The following is a 25,226-nucleotide window of genomic DNA, read 5'->3' on the forward strand; positions in this document are numbered from 1 at the left end:
CTCATTATTTTATACACTTCTATCATATCTCCCCTCAGCCGTCTCTTCTCCAAGCTGAAAAGCCCTAGCCTTCTCAGCCTCTCTTCATAGGAAAGTCGTCCCATCCCCACTATCATTTTCGTCGCCCTTCGCTGTACCTTTTCCAATTCTACTATATCTTTTTTGAGATACGGAGACCAGTACTGAACACAATACTCCAGGTGCGGTCGCACCATGGAGCGATACAACGGCATTATAACATCCGCACACCTGGACTCCATACCCTTCCTAATAACACCCAACATTCTATTCGCTTTCCTAGCCGCAGCAGCACACTGAGCAGAAGGTTTCAGCGTATCATCGACGACGACACCCAGATCCCTTTCTTGATCCATAACTCCTAACGTGGAACCTTGCAAGACGTAGCTATAATTCGGGTTCCTCTTACCCACATGCATCACTTTGCACTTGTCAACATTGAACTTCATCTGCCACTTGCACGCCCATTCTCCCAGTCTCGCAAGGTCCTCCTGTAATCGTTCACATTCCTCCTGCGACTTGACGACCCTGAATAATTTTGTGTCATCGGCGAATTTAATTACCTCACTAGTTATTCCCATCTCTAGGTCATTTATAAATACATTAAAAAGCAACGGACCCAGCACAGACCCCTGCGGGACCCCACTAACTACCCTCCTCCACTGAGAATACTGGCCACGCAATCCTACTCTCTGCTTCCTATCTTTCAACCAGTTCTTAATCCATAATAGTACCCTACCTCCGATTCCATGACTCTGCAATTTCTTCAGGAGTCTTTCGTGCGGCACTTTGTCAAACGCCTTCTGAAAATCCAGATATACAATATCAACCGGCTCCCCATTGTCCACATGTTTGCTTACCCCCTCAAAAAAATGCATTAGATTGGTGAGGCAAGACTTCCCTTCACTAAATCCGTGCTGACTTTGTCTCATCAGTCCATGTTTTTGTATATGCTCTGCAATTTTATTCTTAATAATAGCCTCCACCATCTTGCCCGGCACCGACGTCAGACTCACCGGTCTATAATTTCCCGGATCTCCTCTGGAACCCTTCTTAAAAATCGGAGTAACATTGGCTACCCTCCAGTCTTCCGGTATTACACTCGATTTTAGGGACAGATTGCATATTTCTAACAGTAGCTCCGCAAGTTCATTTTTTAGTTCTATTAATACTCTGGGATGAATACCATCAGGTCCCGGTGATTTACTACTCTTCAGCTTGCTGAAGAGAGAATTTGTTTAGTTTCTCCGACTCCCCTCCTCCAGGATTTTCCTTTGTGCATAGAGAGCAGAAGTATTAGGCTGGCATGTACACATTTTCCTCATCATAAGTACATAAGTAATGCCATACTGGGAAAAGACCAAGGGTCCATCGAGCCCAGCATCTTGTCCACGACAGCGGCCAATCCAGGCCAAGGGCACCTGGCAAGCTTCCCAAATGTACAAACATTCTATACATGTTATTCCTGGAATTTTGGATTTTTCCAAGTCCGTTTAGTAGCGGTTTATGGACTTGTCCTTTAGGAAACCGTCCTCCTTTAGGAAACCGTCCAACCCCTTTATAAACTCTGCTAAGCTAACCGCCTTCACCACATTCTCCGGCAATGAATTCCAGAGTTTAATTACACGTTGGGTGAAGAAACATTTTCTCCGATTTGTTTTAAATTTACTACACTGTAGTTTAATCGCATGCCCCCTAGTCCTAGTATTTTTGGAAAGCATGAACAGACGCTTCACATCCACCTGTTCCACTCCACTCATTATTTTATATACCTCTATCATGTCTCCCCTCAGCCGTCTCTTCTCCAAGCTGAATAGCCCTAGCCTCCTTAGTCTTTCTTCATAGGGAAGTCGTCCCATCCCCGCTATCATTTTAGTCGCCCTTCGCTGCACCTTTTCCAATTCTACTATATCTTTCTTGAGATGCGGCGACCAGAATTGAACACAATTCTCAAGGTGCGGTCGCACCATGGAGCGATACAACAGCATTATAACATCCTCACACCTGTTTTCCATACCTTTCCTAATAATACCCAACATTCTATTCGCTTTCCTAGCCGCAGCAGCACACTGAGCAGAAGGTTTCAGTGTGTTATCGACGACGACACCCAGATCCCTTTCTTGGTCCGTAACTCCTAACGTGGAACCTTGCATGACGTAGCTATAATTCGGGTTCTTTTTTCCCACATGCATCACCTTGCACTTGCTCACATTAAACGTCATCTGCCATTTAGCCGCCCAGTCTCATGTAATTTTTCACAATCCTGTCGCGAGTTAACGACTTTGAATAACTTTGTGTCATCAGCAAATTTAATTACCTCGCTAGTTACTCCCATCTCTAAATCATTTATAAATATATTAAAAAGCAGCGGTCCTAGCACGGACCCCTGAGGAACCCCACTAACTACCCTTCTCCATTGTGAATACTGCCCATTTAACCCCACTCTCTGTTTCCTATCCTTCAACCAGTTTTTAATCCACAATAGGACATTTCCTCCTATCCCATGACCCTCCAATTTCCTCTGTAGCCTTTCATGAGGTACCTTGTCAAACGCCTTTTGGAAATCCAGATACACAATATCAACCGGCTCCCTTTTGTCCACATGTTTGTTTACTCCTTCAAAGAATTGAAGTAAATTGGTCACTCACCACAAAGCAGCATTTGGCAGCTTTCAGTTTTACAATCCTGTTTGTAGCCTTCCTCTCCAAAGTATCAAAACAAAAAAAAAATGTTTTGTGACCTCTCAACATCTTTTGCCACTTTTTAATCCACCTGTGCTTTTGCTAACTGTATTTCCCTCTTCACTTCTTTGAGTTTTACCCAGTAGTTTTATCCCTTTTGTTGCATTCTTCCTGTATCTCTTGAAAATGGTCTCTTTGTATGTATTTTTTTCAGTCATTTGTTTGGAGAACCATATAGGTTTCCTTTATCTCTCATTTTTGTTTACTTTCTTCGCATAAAGGTCTGTTGACATATTAATAGCTCCTTCCAGTTTAGACCACTGCCCTTCCACTTTTTCTATGTCTATACATCCCATCTGCTCTTTCTTCAGGTACTTCCCCATTTTACTAAAGTCAGCATGTTTGAAATCCAGGACTTTGAGTTTTGTGTGGCTACCTTCCGCTTTAGCTCATATATCGAACTATATCATGTGATGGTCTCTGCTTAGGTGGGCACCCATCTGGATGTTAGAAACACTTTTTCCATTTGTGGCAGTAGATACCGCAGCACCGCTTAACTCGTGGATTTCATTACATTTATCTGAGCAGAGCACTTTGGGAGGCAGCCACGATCTCTCTGCTTCTTTCTAGTTCTGAAGAAGCAACATTTCAATCCACGTCAGGCAAGTTGAAATCTCCAAGCAACAGCACCTTCACTTTACCATCTTACGGATATCTTTGATCAGATCTTTGTCCAGCTACTATTTTTGTGCTAGAGGTCTGAAGATGACACCTGTGTAGATACAGATTCCATCTTCTCTTTCTACGATGATGAATATTGCTTCTTCTTTCTCCCCACAGATTCCTTGCATGTCAGGTACTTTACTTTTTTTTTCACGTAAAGCACTACTCCTCCGCCCCTTTGGTATATCCTTCCTAAAAAGATTATTTATTTATTTAGTTGGATTTATTTACCGCCTTTTGGAAGGAATTCATTCAAGACGGTGTACAGCAAGAATAAATCAAACATGAACAATACACAATTACAGCAGTAGAAATATTCGAATAACAATACAAAGTATGGCAAAGTGAACTCCCTGTGAACTCTGCTCGCTTGACAAATCTACTACTACTACTACTACTATTTAGCATTTCTATAGCGCTACAAGGCGTACGCAGCGCTGCACAAACATAGAAGAAAGACAGTCCCTGCTCAAAGAGCTTACAATCTAATAGACAAAAAATAAATAAAGTAAGCAAATCAAATCAATTAATGTGAACGGGAAGGAAGAGAGGAGGGTAGGTGGAGGCGAGTGGTTACAAGTGGTTACGAGTCAAAAGCAATGTTGAAGAGGTGGGCTTTCAGTCTAGATTTAAAGGTGGCCAAGGATGGGGCCTCCACTTCTCCTCCACTGCTAACTCCAGGCTTGGCTCCTTTTCTCTCGTGGCACCTTATGCCTGGAATAGACTTCCTGGATCTATACGTCTAGCTCCATCTCTACCTGTTTTCAAATCTATGCTGAAAACCCACCTTTTCACTGCTGCTTTTAGCTCCTAGCCACAATTGCCCTCCACTTGTCCCTTCCTCCCTTCTCACCCATTACTTCCCTCACCCGTAACTGTCTTGTTTGTCTGTATTACTTAGATTGTAAGCTCTTTTGAGCAGGGACTGTCTCTTTGTATCAGGTGCCGCGCAACCTAAAAACGATCTATGAACTAACTTCCGCAAACTACTGAAGACCCATCTCTTTACCAAGGCATACCACAAAGATCAACAAATATGAACTTCTACACATAAATCCAGAACTGCCTTACAATATCTACTTGTTAAACTACTATCACGTTTTTTTTTTCATTATCATGCTTTAACATGCTTTATTTTCCTGTATTATGCTTTATTATTAACTTACCTACAACATTTGCTTGTTAAATTTACTATCATGTTTTATCATTACCATGCTACCCAAGATCCTTCTGTTATACTAAATGTAGATTTTCTTCCACTATTCATGATGTATTGTAAGCCACATTGAGCCTGCAAAAAGGTGGGAAAATGTGGGATACAAATGCAATAAATAAAAAAAATATATATACATTGCAGTCAGTTTATTATCATTTTATTAGTCCTTAACTTTGCCCCCATCTTTTAGCATTAAGCGGCTGGGTCTCTGTGATTGTGGTTGATGAAACTGTTTGCATTTTCCTGTTTCTTATGTCTGAGGGGAGCGTAGGAGCAAGGTGCAGAATAAAAATAGGGAACATGAGAAAGGGGAACAGAGAGAGTAAGAAAGCACCTTTGCAGTGTGGATGTCTTCTATATTACCAGACAAATTTTGTATCCCTCCAGGAGACGCATTGTTGCAGACTGGACTGAGAAACAGGCACATAGCAGTGATCCTGGAATCCAGCATGTGATGGAGAACGCCAGCCTTTCTCAGGGCAGTCCGTGCATGGATTCCAGCACACCTCTGCCTTCCCTTCATCCTGCGTGCAGAAACTCTTCATCCTCAGATAGGACTTCTACCCATAAACCTCCGTTCACCACACTGTCTTTCAGAAGTAGAGCCGCTGACTCTCCATCCCATGAGGGAACTTCAAGTGATTTGAATCATTCAGATTGGACCAGCACTGGTAATGCCTCTATCGGTTTGGAGATCTGTGGAGCAGAAAAGACACGTCTACCCCATTGCAAAAGAGATGCTAAGGCAGCGTTTGACCTTCCCTCCAAGACTCAGTCCATCGGTAGCAGTTTGCACATGTCTCCGAGGACAGAGGGAGGCAAAGAGGAGGATAGCTGTTGCTTCCTGGACATCTCTAGTATAACTAAAAGTGTAAAATCTCCATCTCAAACTCAGCTCAATAACTGCAAAGAGACAGCAGTAGACAAGGATGACATGTTGAAACCTGAAGACATAGAATTTGATGTTGATGACTTTCTTATTGATTGTTTTGATGAAGATGTTCAGTTTGTTGAATCTTCTCAGAATATTCCTGCAGCCAGAGATGTTCCTATTTCAACTTTTCCTGCTATCAGAGAAGAGCAGCCCATAGGATTTGCAGCAAGAAAGCATTCTGTATCAAAAGGAAATATATTTGCTCCTGCTGCACACTCCAGTATCTCCCAGACTGACAGGTGGTGTTCAGGTATATTAAAAACATAGATATAGAAAAGGGACGTTACTGATCCAGTGCTTAGGTATAAGGAGTGAATATGTGTTACCAATCCTTTGGGGGGTGGTTCATCGGTGTTTGCATCTGCTGCCCACTCCACTTGCTTTTTCTTTGCTTTTCTTAGATTTATTACATTCCTTTTCCATTCCCAATCTCAAAGCAAGCTACATATTCAGGTACTTATTTCCCTGCCCAAATTGACATACAGTCTTCTGTAGAGTACCTGGAACAAAAGAGGGTGAAGTGACTTGCTGAAAGTCACAAAGAATGCCAGTTGGAGAAGTGGGATTTGAACCCTGCTTTACAAGTCACATTTCTAACAACTGAACTCCATCTCCAGACCTGCAGCCTCTCTATCCACCGTCCCTGCATGTTCAAACATCAGAATGAAGACGGAGGAGGCAGATGTAGGTAAAAAGTACTGTTCTCTTCCTGGAAAAAGGGAAGGAGAAAGAGACAAGGAATTCATGGAGGATCCATGTGCCAAGGTAGAAGAAGGGATAGAGGAAAACTTAAAAAAAAAAAAAAAACCGCAGGCCACCCAAAGCCACTTAAAATCACAAAATATAAAGACACGCACATTGTCACAAATTGTGCCATTTCCCCATCCTCATCCTATTTGCATTCTAAACTTGACTAATTATGCCTGTAGGATTTAAGGTTAAGGTATATTTCCTGGATTATTTGGACTAGTGAACAGCACTATGAAAATTAACATATATTGGTTCGTTGTACTGCAACAGTTGAGCAAACTGAAAAGTATTTCTAAAGATGAGTAGTATTGATTCTAAGGAAGGACATCCCTCTTTACCCTGAGCCTTCCCTCCCACCGCAGACACTGTATCTGTAGCTGATTATACATTAGTGAGAACACTTTTTTTTTTCACTGTTGCCACATATAGAAATCTACACAGAATGACTAACTCTGTATCTTTCCTTAGTGTCACTCTGTTCATCACACCCATCAGTATAATAATCCCTCTAAACTTGTACCCCAGATTTCATGTTGCTTGTAGCTACTCTTGTAATCTTATCAACTGTAAAGTTCCTGTAGGTTCCTAGGGATATATTTGTAGAGTGTTATTAAATAGAGCCCTGGTCGGGGATCTTTTCAAGATATGTAAGCTCCTGTGGTCTGAATGCCCCAAACGCCCTTTACTCATAGTGTGGTTTTGACAAGTACCTCAGACAGAGGAAGGATAGTATCCTTGTTTCCTGATTTTGGCACTTCAGATTGTGATGACTAAGTAAGTTTTTCTCTTGACTAGATCCGCCACTGAAGAAATCATCTTCGGGCTCCACACATGACCGTTTCCGTGGTTTTGGCTTTCCTCATTCTAAAGAAATGATGAAGATTTTCCACAAAAAGTTTGGGCTGCATCATTTTCGGACCAATCAACTTGAAGCCATAAATGCGTCTATATTTGGAGAGGACAGCTTCATCTTAATGCCCACAGGTAGGCAGCACACCTTGGGTGTCACAGTCGGACATGTGTAGAGGAAAGACACACATATGTAACATGGCTGTATGCATGTTAGAGGTGACCTAGGTGGGGAGGCAAAGTAGGTAGAAATTAGATCTTAGGTGTTAATTTCCTTTCCTTGAGCCCCTCCAGAGCAGTCTAGATAGGGGGGGGGGGGAGGAGGTGGTTATCTCCTCCTACCAGAAGATGAAGTTAGATGACATCATCCTATAAAGGGTTCTGTAGAGCCCACAGCTAGCTAGTATTTCTATAGCAGAGGAGTCACACAATCATCCCCCTCACAAAAAACCAAGAGGGAACAGCACAAAGGCTTACCAGTATTAGCCCAAACTAATCTTACCGACATCTGCTCCATTGACCAACTGGTCTGGAGTACTAAAAAAAGGTAGCAAGTAAGGTCTAATTCCTTAGCGTCCCTCCGGACCGGACCAGGATTGGACTGATGGGTTGTGCTCGCCTTCCAGCAAGTGGAGACTGAGAAAAAAACTGTGACTCTAGAGAGCCAATAAGAGCCCTGGTCATGTGACCCTAGCCTCAGTATTTTCTCAGTCTCCAGCAGGCAGGAGGTGAGCCCATTAGTCTCTCTCTCTCTCTCTCTCTCTCTCTCTCAGAGGTTAATAATCACAACAATATTGATACTTCTTATTCTGTGCCTAGGAATTCTCTGTTAGACGCTGGACAGATAGGGTTTTCTTTTCTGTTCTTTCTTTTACAGCCTCTGGGGTGTTACACTCGGGTGTCCCGGGTCCCTCCCCCCCTTCCTCCCTATCTCCCATACTTAGCTGGGAAGGGCTACCCTTTGCTTAGAAAGGTGTATGTCTTCGGGAGAGGCAGCCACTATAGAAAGTTAAAACTACAAGTATTTTTGTTTCCCCAGCATTTTAACAAGCAAGCTGTTTGAAAAAAAAAGACAATCCACAGACTGCTAACGAGCAGGCAGCTCTGTGCTATTTAATTGCTCTTGAGCACTTTTTCTAATTCAGTGGTTAAAAAAAAAAAGGGGGGGGAGGAAATAGAAGAAAATAATGTTGACTGGGCCTTTAACGAGCCAGGTGTTGCCTCTCGATGTCTTCCTTCGTTTTTCGCGTTTTGGGCAGCGAGTGCCGGCTTCTTTAAAAAAAAAAAAAAGATAATACTAATAATAAGAGGCGCGACGAGTTGTTTTTCGAGCGGAGACAGCTCCGCCATATGGGGGAGGCTACAGCATGTTTTTTTTTTTGTCAGCGCCGGAGTTAGTTTTTTCTTTGGAGCTTCTTCGTGCAGCAATTTCATGATTCTTGGTTTACCTGGTCCGTTGCATCTGGTGTGGAAGGGCATCATTTTGGTCCTGCTGCTGCAGATTCTCCGAGTTAACGCCGCCGGAACTTGTAATTTGGCTCTGCTTGGGATGTTTAGTCGGGGCTTGTTCTTCCTCTGGTTTTTGGGGCCTTTTTCGCTGGCTGTTATTTCCCCGCCGTCCTGCTCTCCTCCGCTTGGTGCGGAGGTGGCAGGCACGCTTTCGGGGGCCACCACAGGGCAAGTGGCGCGAATAGCGGCCATTTTGATTTACCCTCCGCTTTTTTCTCAGTTGGGGACTTAGTTATCTGTTGTAGGCAATGCTGCAAATCAAACTGCAGTTCAGCTTCAAACTGAACATTTACTACTCCTCTCCACGCTTGTGTGAGGAAAACATGAATCTAGAACCCACATCATATAAGCGGGCAATATTTGGATGAAAGGGTTTATTTCCTATATAGATATATATCACAATTTTCTTCTTTTAAATTTATAACTTGACTATTAACACTAGTCTTAGCTAGTACACAGTTTTATGGTTATCCAGTGTCAGTGGGATTTGGTTCTCATTACCTGGTAGAAAAATCTGCATTGTTTCTAATGGTCAGTTGATGGGTTCTCTACAAATCTTGCCATAATAACTTAATTCCGTTCAAGAATCCTTTTCAATGGTTATAGTATTATACGATGTTTTTTTTAAGAACTTAAGCAATTTTCTGTATAGGCATACAGTAGGTTGTTAGATGCCATGGGGATTTATAAGCTCTTTCATATTCTCTGGGGGACAGTCCTGTATACCAAGCTCCCAATCAGGCATGCTTTATTCATGTCTTCTCTACTTTTCCAACTGCCTTGAAGCATCTTATATTTCATCTTAGCTTTCTTCTACTTGTTACAGGACATATGACCACTTAGAGAATAAGGTCATCCTTTCACTTTGCGTATTCTCCTACTTAAAGATAGTGGGAGGTCCTCAAACCATCTAATTGTGTTTTGTCTTCTCTCTCAATTCAGCATTGGCAGATTGTACACATTCTGGTTTTGTCCAGTATGTCCATCCATACCATCTACTATCCCTTCTTCTCCCTTAGAAATCTTATGTTCTTGTCTCAAGCTTTCTGGACTTCAGATGCAGTCTTGTGGCACAGAGCTTCCTTTCAATTGGAAGGGGGCTCACTCTCTTCCTGTGTATTTATGCTGTAGGTACATAAGTACTACCATACTGGGAAAGATCAAAAGTCCATCCTGCCCAGCATTCATATCTAGTGGGCATAGATACCTATGTATTGCCATACTGGGAAAGAACAAAGTCCTTCATGCCCCACATTCATATCTAATGGGTGTGGGTCTGGTACATCTCAGTGAGGGAGGACGCATGACCATGATATGAGGATTGGAGAAATTCAGTAAATTAAAGGCCGGTGAATCAGACGTCCATACTGAGCAAATGGTTGTTTCTTTTTTTTTTTTTGCTGTCCGGAGCATACTACCATAGCTGGTGGACAGCTGTATTCGAAACTTAATCAGCTGTGGGACGCCACAGCACTAGGGCTGCGGTAGGTAGTCCTATTTAGGTGGGGGGCCTTGGCCGCTCCTTCTCTCCTCCCCAGAATCCAGAAAATGGCTACTTTTTGCTTTTGCATTAACCGGTAATTTTCAGCGACACTCTCCCTTCCATTCTATTTTATATCTCAAAAGGATGTTCTCGCGCTCTCAGGGGCACAGGTTTTCGTATGGAGACTCCTCAGTCAGTCAAAGTGACAGTTCAGCGAGGAGGGTATTTAACGGGCTTCGATATGTTAGAGGTTTATTTATATGTTCTTATTCGGCAGGCAGCTCCGCGCACTTTGACCTAAGTTATGGTCGTAGTAGCAGCCCGCTCATGAAACAAGGGATCTTCTTTTCATCCTTCCCTAGACGACTGGCTCATTGGAGGACAGTCTTAGCAGCAGAGTTGTCAGGTCACGCACCGGGTGGTGCATTTCTTACAGTCTCTAGGTTGGGTGGTGAATGTAGCCAGGCCTCTCATTTGATCTCTCATTAGATATCTCTAATTTTCTCTCTTTGTTTAGTCAGGTTGGCGCACAGTTTTTTTCCTCTCCTCTGCAAGCATCCCAGTTTGTATTTTTCTTAATGACCTTGGGCCTACGGCCATTAACTCGCTATATTCTGCAGAGTACAATTTTACTTTCTAGTTCCCAAGAAAGAATTTTCCTTCATCGTATTTGGCATCTCAGGGCCCTCAATTGCGCTATTAAAGTATCAAGTCGTTATCACAAGAACCTCTTCGTGCAGTACACTTTTTGGCAGAAGCTTGTTTGTGTATTTGGGGGGGGGGGGGGTCCTCTACTGACAAGCAAGGCGGTGACTGCTATGTTGGTCTTTGCCAGGACAATGGGTTATGTCATCCGTCAAGGAGGAACTAAGAGTATGCTCGTGAGATTGCAGTCAGTGAGGCTCTTGGCATGGGTGGACAGTCGCATATCTGCCATTTCAGCCGCCCATGTGGCGGCAGTCGAAACATTACAAGCCATTTTTTCTTAGGTGTCTCACCCTGGATTCAAGTGAATGGACTCTCCTCTTTTCAGCGTTTTCATCTGATACTACCTCACTGCCGTGCTTCAGGGCTATCTCTTTTGTGTCTTCAGCCCACAATCATTTCTTGCTTCTTCCAGCCAGCATCTGTCTCGACGGCGTCGGGGTTAGACGCCATCGTTCAGCAGTGGTCTTTCAACCTTCTATACGCGTTTCCGCCGTCATCTCACTAGGCGTTGTCTCATATTAAAACAAAAAATTCCATCTTTCATCCGTACCAGGCTTTATTTTGTCTTCTGGTTTGGCTCTTTTGCGGCCTTCATTACTTAAGAGCGCATTTTCCGCTTCAGTAGTTCGTTCTATGCGGCGGTTATGTTTTTGAGCCTCATCTCTCTTATTTCTACTTGGTTTCATTTTTTGTTGGTTTTCATAGAGGATGTCTCTTTTTTTTCTCTTCTACTGCAGGTTGCAGCTCTTTCCTGGTTCTGAGGTCTGATACGGAGTAAATTTTTATTCTTTTAGCTCTGATAGGTCCTCTTTTTAGGCTGTTTTCTTCTGGTGTCCTTTAAGTTTTTTTCTTTAAGGTTTTTCTCTTAAAGCACTGTTTTCTAGTAGCCATAGCTTTTTCTTTAAGTGTTTCCTCTTCAAGCACTGTTTTCGTGTGTGGAGTACTTTTACTGTTGGTTACTTCTTTTCGCGTTTTCACCTTTCCCAATTGTTTTTTTCTTATTGGTTTTGTCCTTCTAGCTAGTAGGCGTACAGGTTTTGGTTGTTTCTAACCCACTATATCTCGACAGATTAAGGAAATAAGCACTTTTGTTTGTCTTCTCACTGAGAGGGCTGTTTCACAGAGTATTCCACAACTTCAGAGGCGGGTTCTTTCCTTACCACAGCGATTTTTCGTGCCCTCGGTGCACATTTATAAGGTGACAACCTGGCCTTAGCTTCATTCTTTTGCTCATTGAGACAGCCTATATGTTAGTTGTCGCTAGGAGGCGGTCTATGCAGCATGAATATTCTCAGCAGTTTTTATAGGGTCCCTCCCTTCAGATTACTGCTTTGGTACTTCCCATCAGTCCAATCCTGGTCCGGTCCGGAGGGACTAAAGGAAAGCAAATTAGCAAGTAAGATCTAATTTCTCCTTGCCCCAGGTACAAATAAGTACCTGTATATACTATGTAAACCGCTTTGAATGAAGTTGCAAAAAACAAAAACACAGAAAGGCGGTATATCAAGTCCCATTTCCGTTTCCCTTTCCTTTTTTACGTGTATTACAGAAAGCCTTTATAAAGGGGAGGCAAGCCTCTAGAATGTCGATGTGATTGTTATGTATAAAAGACAACACATCTGTAATTATGATGATGTGATTGTTACATGTAAAGGGCATCATACCTGTAGTTATGTTGGTGTGATTGTTACATGTAAAGGGCATCACACCTGTAATACATCTCCTACATAAATGATGGAGTTACTAGTGCTATGTTTTACATATTTCTGATTTAGATTCTTGAAAACCTTTGCATGGAGAAATGAAGTGAAATTTGATAATTGAGTAATTATGTGAATTTCTACAAGCCTTACTTTGCAGATAGAAACCCAATATGTGTTAACCAGGGAGATGACATGAAAACTGACTTTTATCCTTGTTCTGTGTGCAGGTGGTGGAAAGAGCCTGTGTTATCAGTTACCAGCCTGTATTTCTTCTGGCGTCACTGTTGTCATTTCTCCGCTCAGGTCCCTAATCATAGATCAGGTTCAGAAGCTGACATCCCTGGATGTAAGGTTTTATTCTAACAGTACTATGACTACACACAATGCAATCTATTTCAGGAGATCGAGGACAGTGAGATGACATAGCTGCACATAGAGGTGTGGGTATGGGGGACAGGGTAACAGCTGTGAGTACTGAGAGGTGATCTGGGTTGGGATTGGGCATTTTGCACTTTGTATGAGTGTGTCCTTAACTTGATAATGTGATATCAGTTATAACACCGATGATAAATTAATACTGAGTCTAGGTAGCATATACTCTGCAGTGCACTATTGGGCTCATTTTTGAAAGAGAAGGACGCCCATTTTTCGACATAAATCAGAAGATGGTCGTCCTCACAGGTCGTCCAAATCGGTATAATCGAAAGCCGATTTTGGATGTCCCCAACTGCTTTCTGTTGCAGGGACGGCCAAAGTTCAAGGGGGCGTAGCGAAGGCGGGACTTGGGCGTACCTAACACTTGGACGCCCTCGACCCATAATCGAAAGGAACAAGAACGTTCCTGACGACCACTTGGACCACTTTACCTGGTCGTGTTTTTCTTACGACAAAGGCACAAAAAGGTGCCTGAACTGGCCAGATGACCACCGGAGAGAATCGGGGATGACCTCCCCTTACTCCCCCAGTGGTCACTAACCCCCTCCCACCCTCAAAAAACACCTTTAAAAATATTGATTGCAGATCCTTGGAGCAGTTTTAGTGGGTGCAGTGCACTTCAGACAGGCGGACCCAGGCCCATCCCCCTCCCAGTTATGTTTGTGGAGGAAACAGCAAGCCCTCCAAAACCCACCACATACCCACTGTACCCACATCTAGGTGCCCCCTTTCACCCGTAAGGGCTATGGTAGTGGTGTACAGTTGGTGGGTTTGAGGGGCTCAGCACACAAGGTAAGGGAGCTATGTACCTGGGAGCAATTTGTGAAGTCCACTGCAGTGCCCCCTAGGGTGCCCGGTTGGTGTCCTGGCATGTCAGGGGGACCAGTGCACTACAAATGCTGGCTCCTCCCACGACCAAATGGCTTGCATTTGATTGTTTCTGAGATGAACGTCCTTGGTTTCAATTATCGCTGAAAATCAGAAACGACCAAGTCTAGGGACGACCATCTCTAAGGACAACCAAATTTCAGGATTTGGGCGTCCCTGACCATATTATTGAAAACCCTGGATGGGGACATTTTGCGAGGATGTCCTCATCAAAACTTGGATGTCTCTTTCAAAAATGCCCCTCAGTGTCTGTTAGCAGCTGTAGGTATTTTGTATTATTTTGGTCGTATGATATCCTTGGGTTGGGTATCTGGCTAAATGGATTGTGAATGATTCACATTAAAATAGTTTTTCTCTTACATAGATTCCTGCAACCTACCTGACAGGAGATAAGACTGATACTGAAGCTAGCAGCATCTACATGCAGTTATCCAAAAAAGATCCCATTATAAAACTGCTCTATGTAACGCCTGAGAAGGTGAGTGCAGATGACAAACCAGTATAATGCTCTGCTGTTGATATTTGGATCCAGCTGATCTCTTAATATTTAGTGTTTTGTGTACAGGTGTGTGCCAGTACCCGGCTGATCTCTACGCTGGAGAATCTTTATGAGCGCAACCTGCTGTCACGTTTCATTATTGATGAGGCACACTGTGTTAGTCAGGTAACATATTTCATATTCATTGATCTTTTAAGTAATATACCTCAGAGCTAGGCCCTCTTGAGTGGACTAAATGACCAAAAGTCCATAATTAGATCACAAGAGGACAACCTTTAGGCTTTTGGCAAATTTTGTTTTCTATATTTTATGTATGTTTGCAGCCTGCACTGTTACAGGTGCGTTGAATGAGAGACAACGTTTTTTATTGAGTCATTTGATTTTGCTGAGGCTATTTTTCACCTGATGTCCTAGGACAGAAGAAACCAGAAGCTTCAGAAAGCACATCTGATATGGCTGTACTTGCAGACACCAGCACCCATGATGCATATTTGCTGTGACTGAGGCCTAGGTTATTGTAACGAAAATAAATAGATATGTCAAGCTGGGTTAGACCAAGGTCCGTCAAGCCCAGCATCCTGCCTGACAGTGACCAGTCCAGGTCACATGTACTGGCAGATCCCAAAAGGTACAAGCTCTGCTCTCACAATTCAAGCTATTAGTTCAGAATACCGCAGGAGGACAAAGCTGGGAAAACTTGAGCACCAACCACAATTTCCTTATTGTCCCACCAGACCAGTCTGCACAGGGGGGAAGCTATGTAATGAAATGGTTTGGCAGGAATCAAGAAAAAAAAAATAAGCAGGAAAGAACATACGTTTCCTTTTAGGAGCCAAGAAGGAAAATAAAAATAAACAAAATGGTGTTTAAAAAACAACAACTTTATTTTGGGAATCTACTGGGTACATGTGTCCCAGAATGACCACTGTTGGAGACAGAAATCTGGGCTTGATGGATCTTGGTCTGTCTCAGCATGAATTTTCTTTATGTTCTTACATTTTCATAGTTTTTGCTTCCCCCCCCCCCCCCCCCCCCCCCAGGCAGCCTTGTTTTTTCCTCTTTCTTCTTCAGCATTCCAGCAGTGTCTCTTCCTCTTGTTCTCTGACTCCAGCCTCTCTGCCTTTGATTGGTGCAAAATTTTAGAAGCCCAGGCAGCCTGTTTCCTGATTTTTTTTTTTTTTTTCTGGTTCTGATTAGAATTGTAACATTTGTTGGCCAGGTAAAGACACATTTTTCAACTGTTTTATAACGTAGTGGGGTCATGATTTCCGGCCAGACTATAAACGTCTGAATATGCTTCGTCAGAAGTTTCCACGTGTTCCAATGATGGCTCTCACTGCCACAGCCAATCCCCGGGTCCAGAAGGATATCCTCAACCAGCTCAAGATGTCCATGCCACAAGTGTAAGTCAGGACCTCAAGCTCAGCAGATTAACTACCAAAAATTTAAAGTTAGTTAAAAGATTCTGACTATCCATCAGATAATATCTGGTCAGAATACAAAAATAGAATGACCAGGGAGGAACCTGTCTTGCCTGTGGTGCTCTTATGCCACTTGCAGGGCAGCAGTACTAACGTTGCCAGAGAACAGTCTGCTCTGAATTTGGTACACTATTACTGTTGTCCTCAAGTGTTATAATATCATTTGTGTATTTATACAGCGCTATGTGCATTTAGTAAAACTTCCATTTTATAGCTTCCCACTATTTCAGAACCTATGGGATGGTTGTGTCTATCAACAAGCAGGTGGAGATAGAGAACTGAAAACTGAGCTAAGACATATTTCTTTTGGCATCCAGTCCAGCTCCTCAGTATTTTCTGTCTCCAGCAAGTGGATGGACACACTTTTCAGCTTCTGGTTCTGAGTGTTTTGCTCTTTGTCCAATTGGCTTGAGCCTGATGAGTCTCATTTGGAGATCTTTAGATCCCTGTCTCTGATGCCCCACAAATATATTTCTTCCCTCCCCTTCACCTCTTCCCTGTTTTCCTGTGGCGCTCTCCTTTTCCAGCACAACAACTTTAAAACAAAAAAAAAAAGAAGGGAAGAGGTTTGTTGGACAGCGTAGGAAAAAGTATCAGTCCTGAACATTTCTCATCTGTTGTAAGACTCGTGGAGACTGAGAGCTTTGGGGGGGGGGAGCAGCCGGCAGTGGTAAGTCTGACTAAAGTTTGACTCAGAACTGCTTGGAGGGCTGCAGGTTCTACTTGGTGCAGTGGAGGAATCCTGACTAACCTTTTGGGACACGTTGTGCTGTGCTTGTGGCAGTTAGGGTGAATGGCAACGCTCGCAAAGGTCAGCAGCAGCATTCGAATATGCTGGGATTTTTGGGCTCTCAATCAGGGCTGGTATGCAACTTGATGCAGGAGAGCACAGGAACAGGCTCTGTTTTGTCAGGGCAGACTGGCAGTGAGGAGCAGCCCCTGTCCGATCATGTGCAGAGCACAGCTGCCATTTTACAGGCTCAGGGACTGACAGAGCATTCAGCTGTATCAGGATCTTTGTTTTCTGCGGAGTTTATATTGCTCTTATACCAATCCTATTCACTGAAGCAGGGACAGTCAAAGTTGCTACAAGGTGCTTTCTTGCCCTCTGCTTCTCTGGCTCCTAAGATATCTTGTTTAGACCTCCGTAATTGGGCAGATGAGGATATCTCTGCTTCTCCTTCCTTATCTGACATGGCTTTGGTCTATTCAGAGGAGCCGTTAGAGGAAGGAGATAATCTGAAATTGCTGAGCTTGTTTCATGAAGAGGTGTTCAGTACTCTTATTTCTGAGGTGCTGGCAGTGCTTTCCATTCAGGAACCTTCTGTTTCAGCATCAGGAATTCTATCTTTGTCGATCATGAGGGGGCTTAGAGGTCCTTGTAAGGCCTTCCTGATACATCCAGACATGCAGGACCTGATTACAGCAGAATGGGTCTCACCAGACATGTGGCTGAGAGTGGGAAGAGCCACAGCTCACCTCTACCTGTTAGTTCCGGAGGAGAGAGATAAATTGCAGCTTCCCAGGGTGGACTCCCTGGTTACAGCTGTGACTAAGAAAACCACCTTGCTGGTGGAAGGGGGCATTGCCCTAAAAGGCCTGCAGGATAGGAAGCTAGAAGGCTTGCTGAAACAAATCTTTGAAGTGGTATCTTTGGGCCTTCAAACAACAGTGTGCAGCTCGTTCATGGCAAGGACATGCCTGATGTGGCATCAGCAGTCTGCAACACATGACAGGAGCCATAACACCCAGCTGGAAGCGGGGCTAGCATACTTGGATGCTATTAATGACATGTTGTGGGTTATGGCCTACAATATGTCTTTGGCTGTCATGGCACGTCAACTATTCTGGTTGCGACATTAGGCAGCAGATGCAGCATCAAAGTTACATCTAGTTAAACTGCCCTTTTGTGGCAGTTGGCTATTTGGAGAAGATCTCGGTAGTTTGGTGAAAGAAATGGGGGAGGCGGGAAATACTGCTGGGCAGACTTGTACGGTCTGTGCCCTGAAAAAGGCAGGTACAAATCAAGGTAAGGTATACACATATGAGTTTATCTTGTTGGGCAGACTGGATGGACCATGCAGGTCTTTTTCTGCAGTCATCTACTATGTTACTATGACTAAGCCACAACAGTTGCAGGAGGATAACCCGAATTCCTCTGGTCGTCCGTCTTCAGGGGGCTCTTGATCTCGATTTTGAGACAGCAGACAGTATCGGCCTGATTGTCGGCAATATGATCAGAAGTTCCGCTTTCAGGCACGCCCATCTTCCTTTCATGTGGACAGGAATTTCTCCTCTCAGTCAGCTAGAGTACCCAGTGCCTCCAGAGCTTTGCAGTGATGCAATGATGCTGATCTACTCTTCTTTTCCTCCAGTGGGAGGATGTCTTCAGGAGTTTCGGGAGCAGTGGGCTAAAATCATGTCAGACCAGTGTGTTCTGGGTATTCCAACAGAAGGTTACAAGTTGGAGTTCTCCTGCCCAGTCGCTTCTCTCTTCTTGCATTTTCCTTGTTGAAAGGGAACCAAATCAGTCGAGGTTTAGGCCTCTCTAGATTCCTTGCTGGTTCTCTGGGCCATTGTACAAGTTCCCTAGGCCGAACAGGGGCAAAGCAGATACTTCATCTACTTCACTGTCCCAAAAAAGGAAGGCGCCTTTTATTCAGTCTTAGAAAAGTCAAAACCACTGCCTCAGAGTGTCCGGCTTTCACATGGCAACACTAAGATTAGTCATAGGCTCGTTTCAAGAGGCAGAATTTCTCACCGCCCTCGATCTCAAGGAGGCATACTTGCATATACCCATATAGCCACCGCATCAGAGGGTTCTACTTTTTGGGGTGCCTGGCCGTCACTTTCAGCTCAGGGCTTTGCCCTTTGGTCTTGCCATGGTGCTAAGAATGTTTATCAAGGTTGTGATGGTGGCGGCGTCCTTCCTTTGGCACCAGGGAATCGGAGTTCACCTGTATCTCGACGACTGGCTCATTCTTGCATCATCCTATTTGACCAGTGTGGCAGCAACTGACAAAATTGTCCGTCTTCTGCATTTAGAAAATTGGGTGTTCAATTTTGAGAAGAGCAGATTTACTCCATCGCAGACGCTAGAGTATCTGGGTGTTCTATTTGACACAGCATGGGAGAAGATCTGCCTCACAGAATGCAGTAGACCAAAGCTGGTTCAACAGATTCGTCTCCTCAGTCAAGGCAGGCCCAAGGTCTAGGACTACATCCAGATCCTTTGGTCAATGATCTCAGCGATGGAAGTGGTACCATAGTCAAGGACTCGTATGCGGACGTTACAGGAATCTCTTCTCAGCCACTGGTTTCCAGTGTCACAGAAGTACGAACTTCAACTTCCTTGGACGCTGGTTGCCATACTGAGTATGCCGTGGTGGTTCTTGCCCAGGAATTTGACCATCTGAGCTCCATTTCTGATAACACAATGGGAGGTAGTGACAATGGACACCAGCAACTCAGGTTGGGGTGCTCCTTACAAGTTCCATCTGGCACATAAGTACATAAGTGTTGTCATACTGGTACAGACCGAAGGTCCATCATCAAGCCCAGTATCCTGTTTCCAACAGTGGCCAATCCAGGTCACAAGTACCTGGAAAGATCCCAAAACAGTACAATACATTTTACGCTGCTTGTCCCAGAAATAAACAGTGAATTTACCGGTCCATTTTAATAATGGCTTATGGACTTTTCTTTTAGGAAGGTATATGAACCTTTTTTAAACCCCACTAAGCTAACTGCTTTTATCACATTCTCTGGCAACGAATTCCAGAGTTTAATTACACGTTGAGTGAAGAAATACTTTCTCTGATTTATTTTAAATTTACTACTTTGTAGCTTCATTGCATGCCCCAAAGTCCTAGTGTTTTTGGAAAGAATAAACAAGTGATTCATGTCTACCCGTTCCACTTCACTCAGTATTTTATATACCTCCATCATATCTCCCCTCAGTCATCTTTTCTCCAAGCTGAAGAGCACAAGCCGTTTCAGCCTTTCCTCATAGGGAAGTCATCCCACCCCCTTTTATCATTTTTGTTGCCCTTTTCTGTACCTTTTCTAATTCCACTATATCTTTTTTGAGATGCAGTGACCAGAATTGCACACAGTATTCAAGGTGCGGTCGCACCATGGATTGATACAAGAGCATTATAACATCCTTGTTTTTATTTTCCATTCTTTTCCTAATAATACTAACATTCTGTTTGCTTTGTCAGCAGCTGCTGCAGCACACTGAGCAGAGGGTTTCAAAGTATCGTCAACGATGACTCCTAGATCCTTTTCCTGGTCAGTGACTCCTAATGTGGAACCTTGCATGCCATAGCTATAGTTCGGGTTTCTCTTTCCCATGTACATCTTTTTGCACAGGACACCTGGACGGAACTGGAGTCTCATTGGTTGATAAATCGCTTGAAGCTCAGGTCACTTCTGAATGCCTTACGTGAATTTGCTCCTTTTCTGATGGGGGCCCAGTCTGAGTTTTCTCTGATAATGCAATGGCAGCAGCTTATCAACAAGCAAGGCTGGTGGTGGAGGCGGCCTCCCTCATGAGTTGGACAGAGAAAAATCTTCTTATCGGCAGCTTACATCACAGGATCCTTGAAAGTGGGGGTGAACTTTCTCAGCAGGCACTCCTTGGACTTGGGAGAATGGGAACTATCCAGCCAAGGGTTTCAACTGATAGTGGACCGATGGAGTTCTCTGCTTCTGGACTTCATGGTGATGAATGGAATGCCAACATGCCCAAGTTCTCTAACCATTGGAAAGAACCGGCTCGATGGGGATTGATGCCCTACTGCAGCTCTGGCCTAAGACACATCTACTATGTCTTCTCTCCTTGGCCCATGGTAGGTCACATGTTGAAAAAGATTACACTGCAGCAGGGTCGAATAATTCCCGCAGCCCTGGATTGGCTGCAGACCATGGTAGTTGGACTTGATTCAACTGCTGGATGGAGGTCCTCTTCGTCTTCCGCAGGTATAGTCTACTTGAAACATGGTCCAGTGCTCATGGAGGATCTATGCCCCTTTTGTCTTACAGCTTGGCCATTGAAAGGGTGCGGTTGAGGCATAAAGGTTATTCTGATTACGTCATCACTACCTTGCTTCAGGCTTGGAAACGCACTGCATCCATGGCATATGCAGGATGTGTAGGACATTCAAGGGTTGGTTTTCTGAGTACGGATTATCCGCCTTCTCTGCTCAGATTGTGCACATCCTAGCATTTCTCCAGGCAGGCCTTCAGAAGAGATTGGCATTTGTTTCTCTAAAAGTTCAGGGGCTGACTACAGAAGATGTCTGTTGCTTCTCACCTGGATATCATTCGATTCTTGAGATCAGGCCACTTTCAGCCTATCTTTTGTACGCTGTGTCCAGTGTGGAACCTTAATTTAGACTTTCGTGCTCTTCAGAAGCCTCCTTTTGAGCGACTCTGGAAGGCTTCCTTGAAAGATCTTACGCCAAAGGCAGCGTTCTTGGTGGCTGTTGCATCGGCACATAGGGTTTTGGAGCTTCAGGCTCCCTTTTCGGGATTCCTTTCTGTGCTTTTTGGAGGCGGGAATCTCCCTGCGCATGGTTTCTTCCTTTGTTTTGAAAATGGTATCAGCATTTCATCTCAACCAATCTGTCGAGCATTCGTCCTTTCGCAGAGAGGATGAAGAAGCTCTGTTTTCTTCCTTGAAGTTTCTCGATGTGCATGGAGTCCCTATTTGTTATTTGGAAGTCATGAATGAGTTTTGCAAATCGGAAAGTTTGTGCTTTTTGGTAAACAGAGGCTTGGCCTCATGGCTTCCAAACCCACAGTTGCTCAATGACTAAAGAAGACTATCACATCAGCTTATTTGCTGGCAGGGCAGCAGTCTCTTCAGGTCTTGCGGGCTCATTCTATGAGGCATACAACAGTATCCTAAGAGGAGACTACCTTACTGTCTGTAATGGATATTTGCAAGGTGGCAACATAGTCAGTGCTGCATATTTTTTTCCAACTACTATAGGGTGGATTTTGCGGCACACTCGGAAACCAGTTTTGGGGCTTCGGTCCTCTGGGCAGTGGCGCCACGATCCCACCCACTCTAGGGATTGCTTTTGAACATCCCACAGGTTCTGGAATAGTGAAAAGCTACATAATGGAAGGAGAAATTAGGTCTTACCTGATCATTTTCTTTTGATTAGTCCTTCCCACTGTTCTAGAGGCCCGCCCGAGGTTTCCAAGATGTTTAGTCTGTGCAAAGTAATGGATCAAATAACGACTGTAACCTTGCATGGTGCTGCCTGCATGTCTCTTGTTCTCTACAAGTTGTTCAGTGATGAGAGAGGTCCACGCATATTTGCTTGTCTGGTTAGTGTTAGGTTAGCTAGTTGTTTAAGGTTGTTGTTTATTCAGAGTTTATCTTTACTACTTGTCTACTTAAATACTGAGGAGCTGGACTGGATGCCAAGAGAGATGTCTTGGCTCAGTTTTCAGTTCTCCGCTTCCTCCTGCTAGTTGATGGATACAACTGTCCCGCAGATTCTGCAATAATGGGAAGGACTAATGGAAAGAGAATTATCAGGTAAGACCTAATTTCTCCTTAAGAATGATAAGTAGTCATACTTCATTGCTGTTGCCTTCCAGAATTGCCAGGCAGCTTCCTGAACTGGTGAGCAGGATGTTATCTATGTATTACAGCTAGATTTTTTTTTTTTTCACTTTAAGTGTTTTTATTGAAAAGGCAGGATAACATTTGTACAACCATTTAGGTGGGATAACATCTCCCCAATGAACCAACAAATCGGATTATACATACCAATCAGTTAACGAATACTACTAAACAGCTCAATCACTATAGCTGTAACAAACTGGAAATACTACCCTACCCCCCTCTATGTTATCATACTTTGAAAAAACACTCCCCCCCTTTTCCCCCCCCCCCCCCCCCCCCCCAAGCAGTGCACTGGGGTAAATAGTCCCTACCACCCCAACCCCGCCTATCCCAATCATACCTTTCCTACCCCCGTCCCCCCCTACCCCCCCACCCCTCCCTCCCCACCCTAACCTGTCTTAATTTTCGCCACCCATTCATTCAACTGGGCCCATCCTCTCCGGCGCCGCAACTCCCCATCTCTGCGGTATGCCGTAAGGCGCTCCAGCGTTATGAGTTGCTCAACTTTACCCTTCCACTCGCCCATGGAAGGGGGATCTATATTTTTCCACCTGCGGGCTACCAGGCACTTTGCCGCCGCAAAGCCCCAACGTAACATTTTACTCTGTTCCCAGGATTCCCTTTCATTATGTATTCCAAGCAAACACACCTGCGGGCTACACACCATGGACTCTCCAGTCATTTTTACCATTGCCTTCACCACCTCTATCCAAAAAGGCAATAGTAGTGAACAGGACCACCAAATATGCAAGAACGTACCCTTTTCTTTTCCACATCTCCAGCACTGGTCAGAAGCAGTAGGGTACATCCGCTTGATTCTCTCAGGAGTATAGTACCATCTGGAAAGTACCTTATATGCATTCTCCTGCACTAGCGCACATGTAGAGGCCTTCTGTACCTCCCCACATATCCGTTCCCATTCCTGATCACTAAACCTACAACTTAAATCTGATTCCCATGCACCTTGGAAGCAGAATGGAGTGGGGTCACTACCTCTGATGAATCTATATAGCACCGAGATAGTCCTAGGCACCCTCTGCAATATACCCCATAAATTCTCCAGGCTCTCTCTTTCTTGGGCGTAAACCCCCCTCCACCCCATTGTTCCCATGAATAGTTTAATCTGAACATATGAAAAATAATCTCCTTCTAGGAGACCATGTTGTTCCTTCAATTCCTCAAAACTTTTTATCCTTCCTCCCTGTAGTAGATCCCGGAAGCAAGAAAGGCCCAGACGATCCCATCTCAAAAAGACTCTATTATCTTTCCCAGCCCCGAATTTCGGCTCCCATCGGATCTCAGCCCTAGTTGATACTCCCTCTGTCTGTCCCCACTCTCTCCGAAACTCCTCCCATATCCGTAGGAGGTGCCGAACAAATGGATTTTCCACCCCAACTAACCTTTCCCCCAATCCCTCTGTTGTCCATAAGAGTGATGCTAAGCCCCTCTGCGGGAAATACTCCTGTTCCACCCGCCCCACTAACTTTAATGGTTTCTTTTCCCACTCCACAACCATCTTAACCTGAGCCGCCTGATAATACCATTCCAATCGCGGTACAGCTCTACCTCCTCTTTCTATTTCTCCCCATAGCACTTTCCCTGCTAAACGCGGGTGTTTACCCCCCCAGGCAAATTGAAGGATTTGACGTTGTAACTTACGCAACATCTCCTTGGGCACTGCCACCGGCAAGCTCTGGAATAAAAACAGCATTCTAGGTAAGATATTCATTTTAATAACCGCCATCCTCCCCCACCATGACAACCACATACCCTTCCACCGGGACAACTCCAGCCGGACGCGGTGTATAAGTTTCCCATAATTAAGGTCGAAGATTTTATTTTGGTCCCTGGGCACCAGAACCCCCAAATATCTGAAGTGGTTCTTAGCCCACTTGAAGGCAAACCTACTTTTCAAGCGAATTTCCACATCCTGGGGGACCGAAATGCCCACAACCTCACACTTGTCCATATTGACTCGCAACCCCGTATACCTCCCAAACTCACCCAGCACTTCCCTTACCACCTCTAATGTGGTCTCTGGTTCTGTCACATAAAGTAACATGTCATCAGCATAAAGGGCCACTCGATGTTCCTTCTTTCCCAATCTAAACCCCCGGTACCTAGGGTGACAGCGAAACATCACAGCTAGGGGCTCAATATATATGGCAAATAACAGAGGTGACAGGGGGCATCCCTGCCTAGTCCCCCGCCCTATTGCGAAGAGTGGTGTATATTGGCCATTGATCTGAATGCAAGCTCTTGGGGCTCTATATAAAGCTGTTATCCACCTACAAAAATTCCCTCCTATACCCATACGCCGCATCACCTCTCCCAGAAACCCCCAGTCCACCCTATCGAACGCTTTTTCTGCGTCTATTGCTAACATCAAGGCCCCTGGGAGTCTCTGTTGTGCCTCCCACTGTAGGTGAAGAGTACGGCGTATGTTATCTCCCACCTGTCGACCCGGAATGAATCCTGATTGGTCCTCTCCTATCAATCCCGGTAGAACCCGTCCTAGCCTATTGGCCAGAACTTTAGCCACTATCTTCACATCGATATTTAATAAGGAAATGGGGCGGTATGAACCACAAGTGGTGGGATCTTTACCTGGTTTTGTATTACAGCTAGATTTATATACAATGAATAGACTCTCTTGCATTACAAGCCCTTGCAGGGTGAAGTAAACAGGTTATGTGTATCTGA

The 25,226-nt window shown here is 44.3% G+C and overlaps 1 protein-coding gene across 1 annotated transcript in view; it reads left to right on the plus strand.

Moving 5' to 3' along the window:
• The window catches only part of BLM (BLM RecQ like helicase), an 86,675-nt gene that overhangs the window by 12,089 nt on the left and 49,360 nt on the right, over positions 1–25,226 (plus strand). Inside the window, exons 5-10 of the mRNA XM_030189833.1 lie at positions 5,026–5,822; positions 7,118–7,306; positions 12,802–12,920; positions 14,262–14,375; positions 14,463–14,561; positions 15,651–15,799. Coding sequence (XP_030045693.1) covers positions 5,026–5,822; positions 7,118–7,306; positions 12,802–12,920; positions 14,262–14,375; positions 14,463–14,561; positions 15,651–15,799 — 1,467 coding nt within the window. The remainder of the gene's footprint in view (positions 1–5,025; positions 5,823–7,117; positions 7,307–12,801; positions 12,921–14,261; positions 14,376–14,462; positions 14,562–15,650; positions 15,800–25,226) is intronic.

The sequence above is a fragment of the Microcaecilia unicolor genome, chromosome 1, assembly GCF_901765095.1.
Source record: "Microcaecilia unicolor chromosome 1, aMicUni1.1, whole genome shotgun sequence".
Classification (NCBI taxonomy): Eukaryota; Metazoa; Chordata; class Amphibia; order Gymnophiona; family Siphonopidae; genus Microcaecilia; species Microcaecilia unicolor.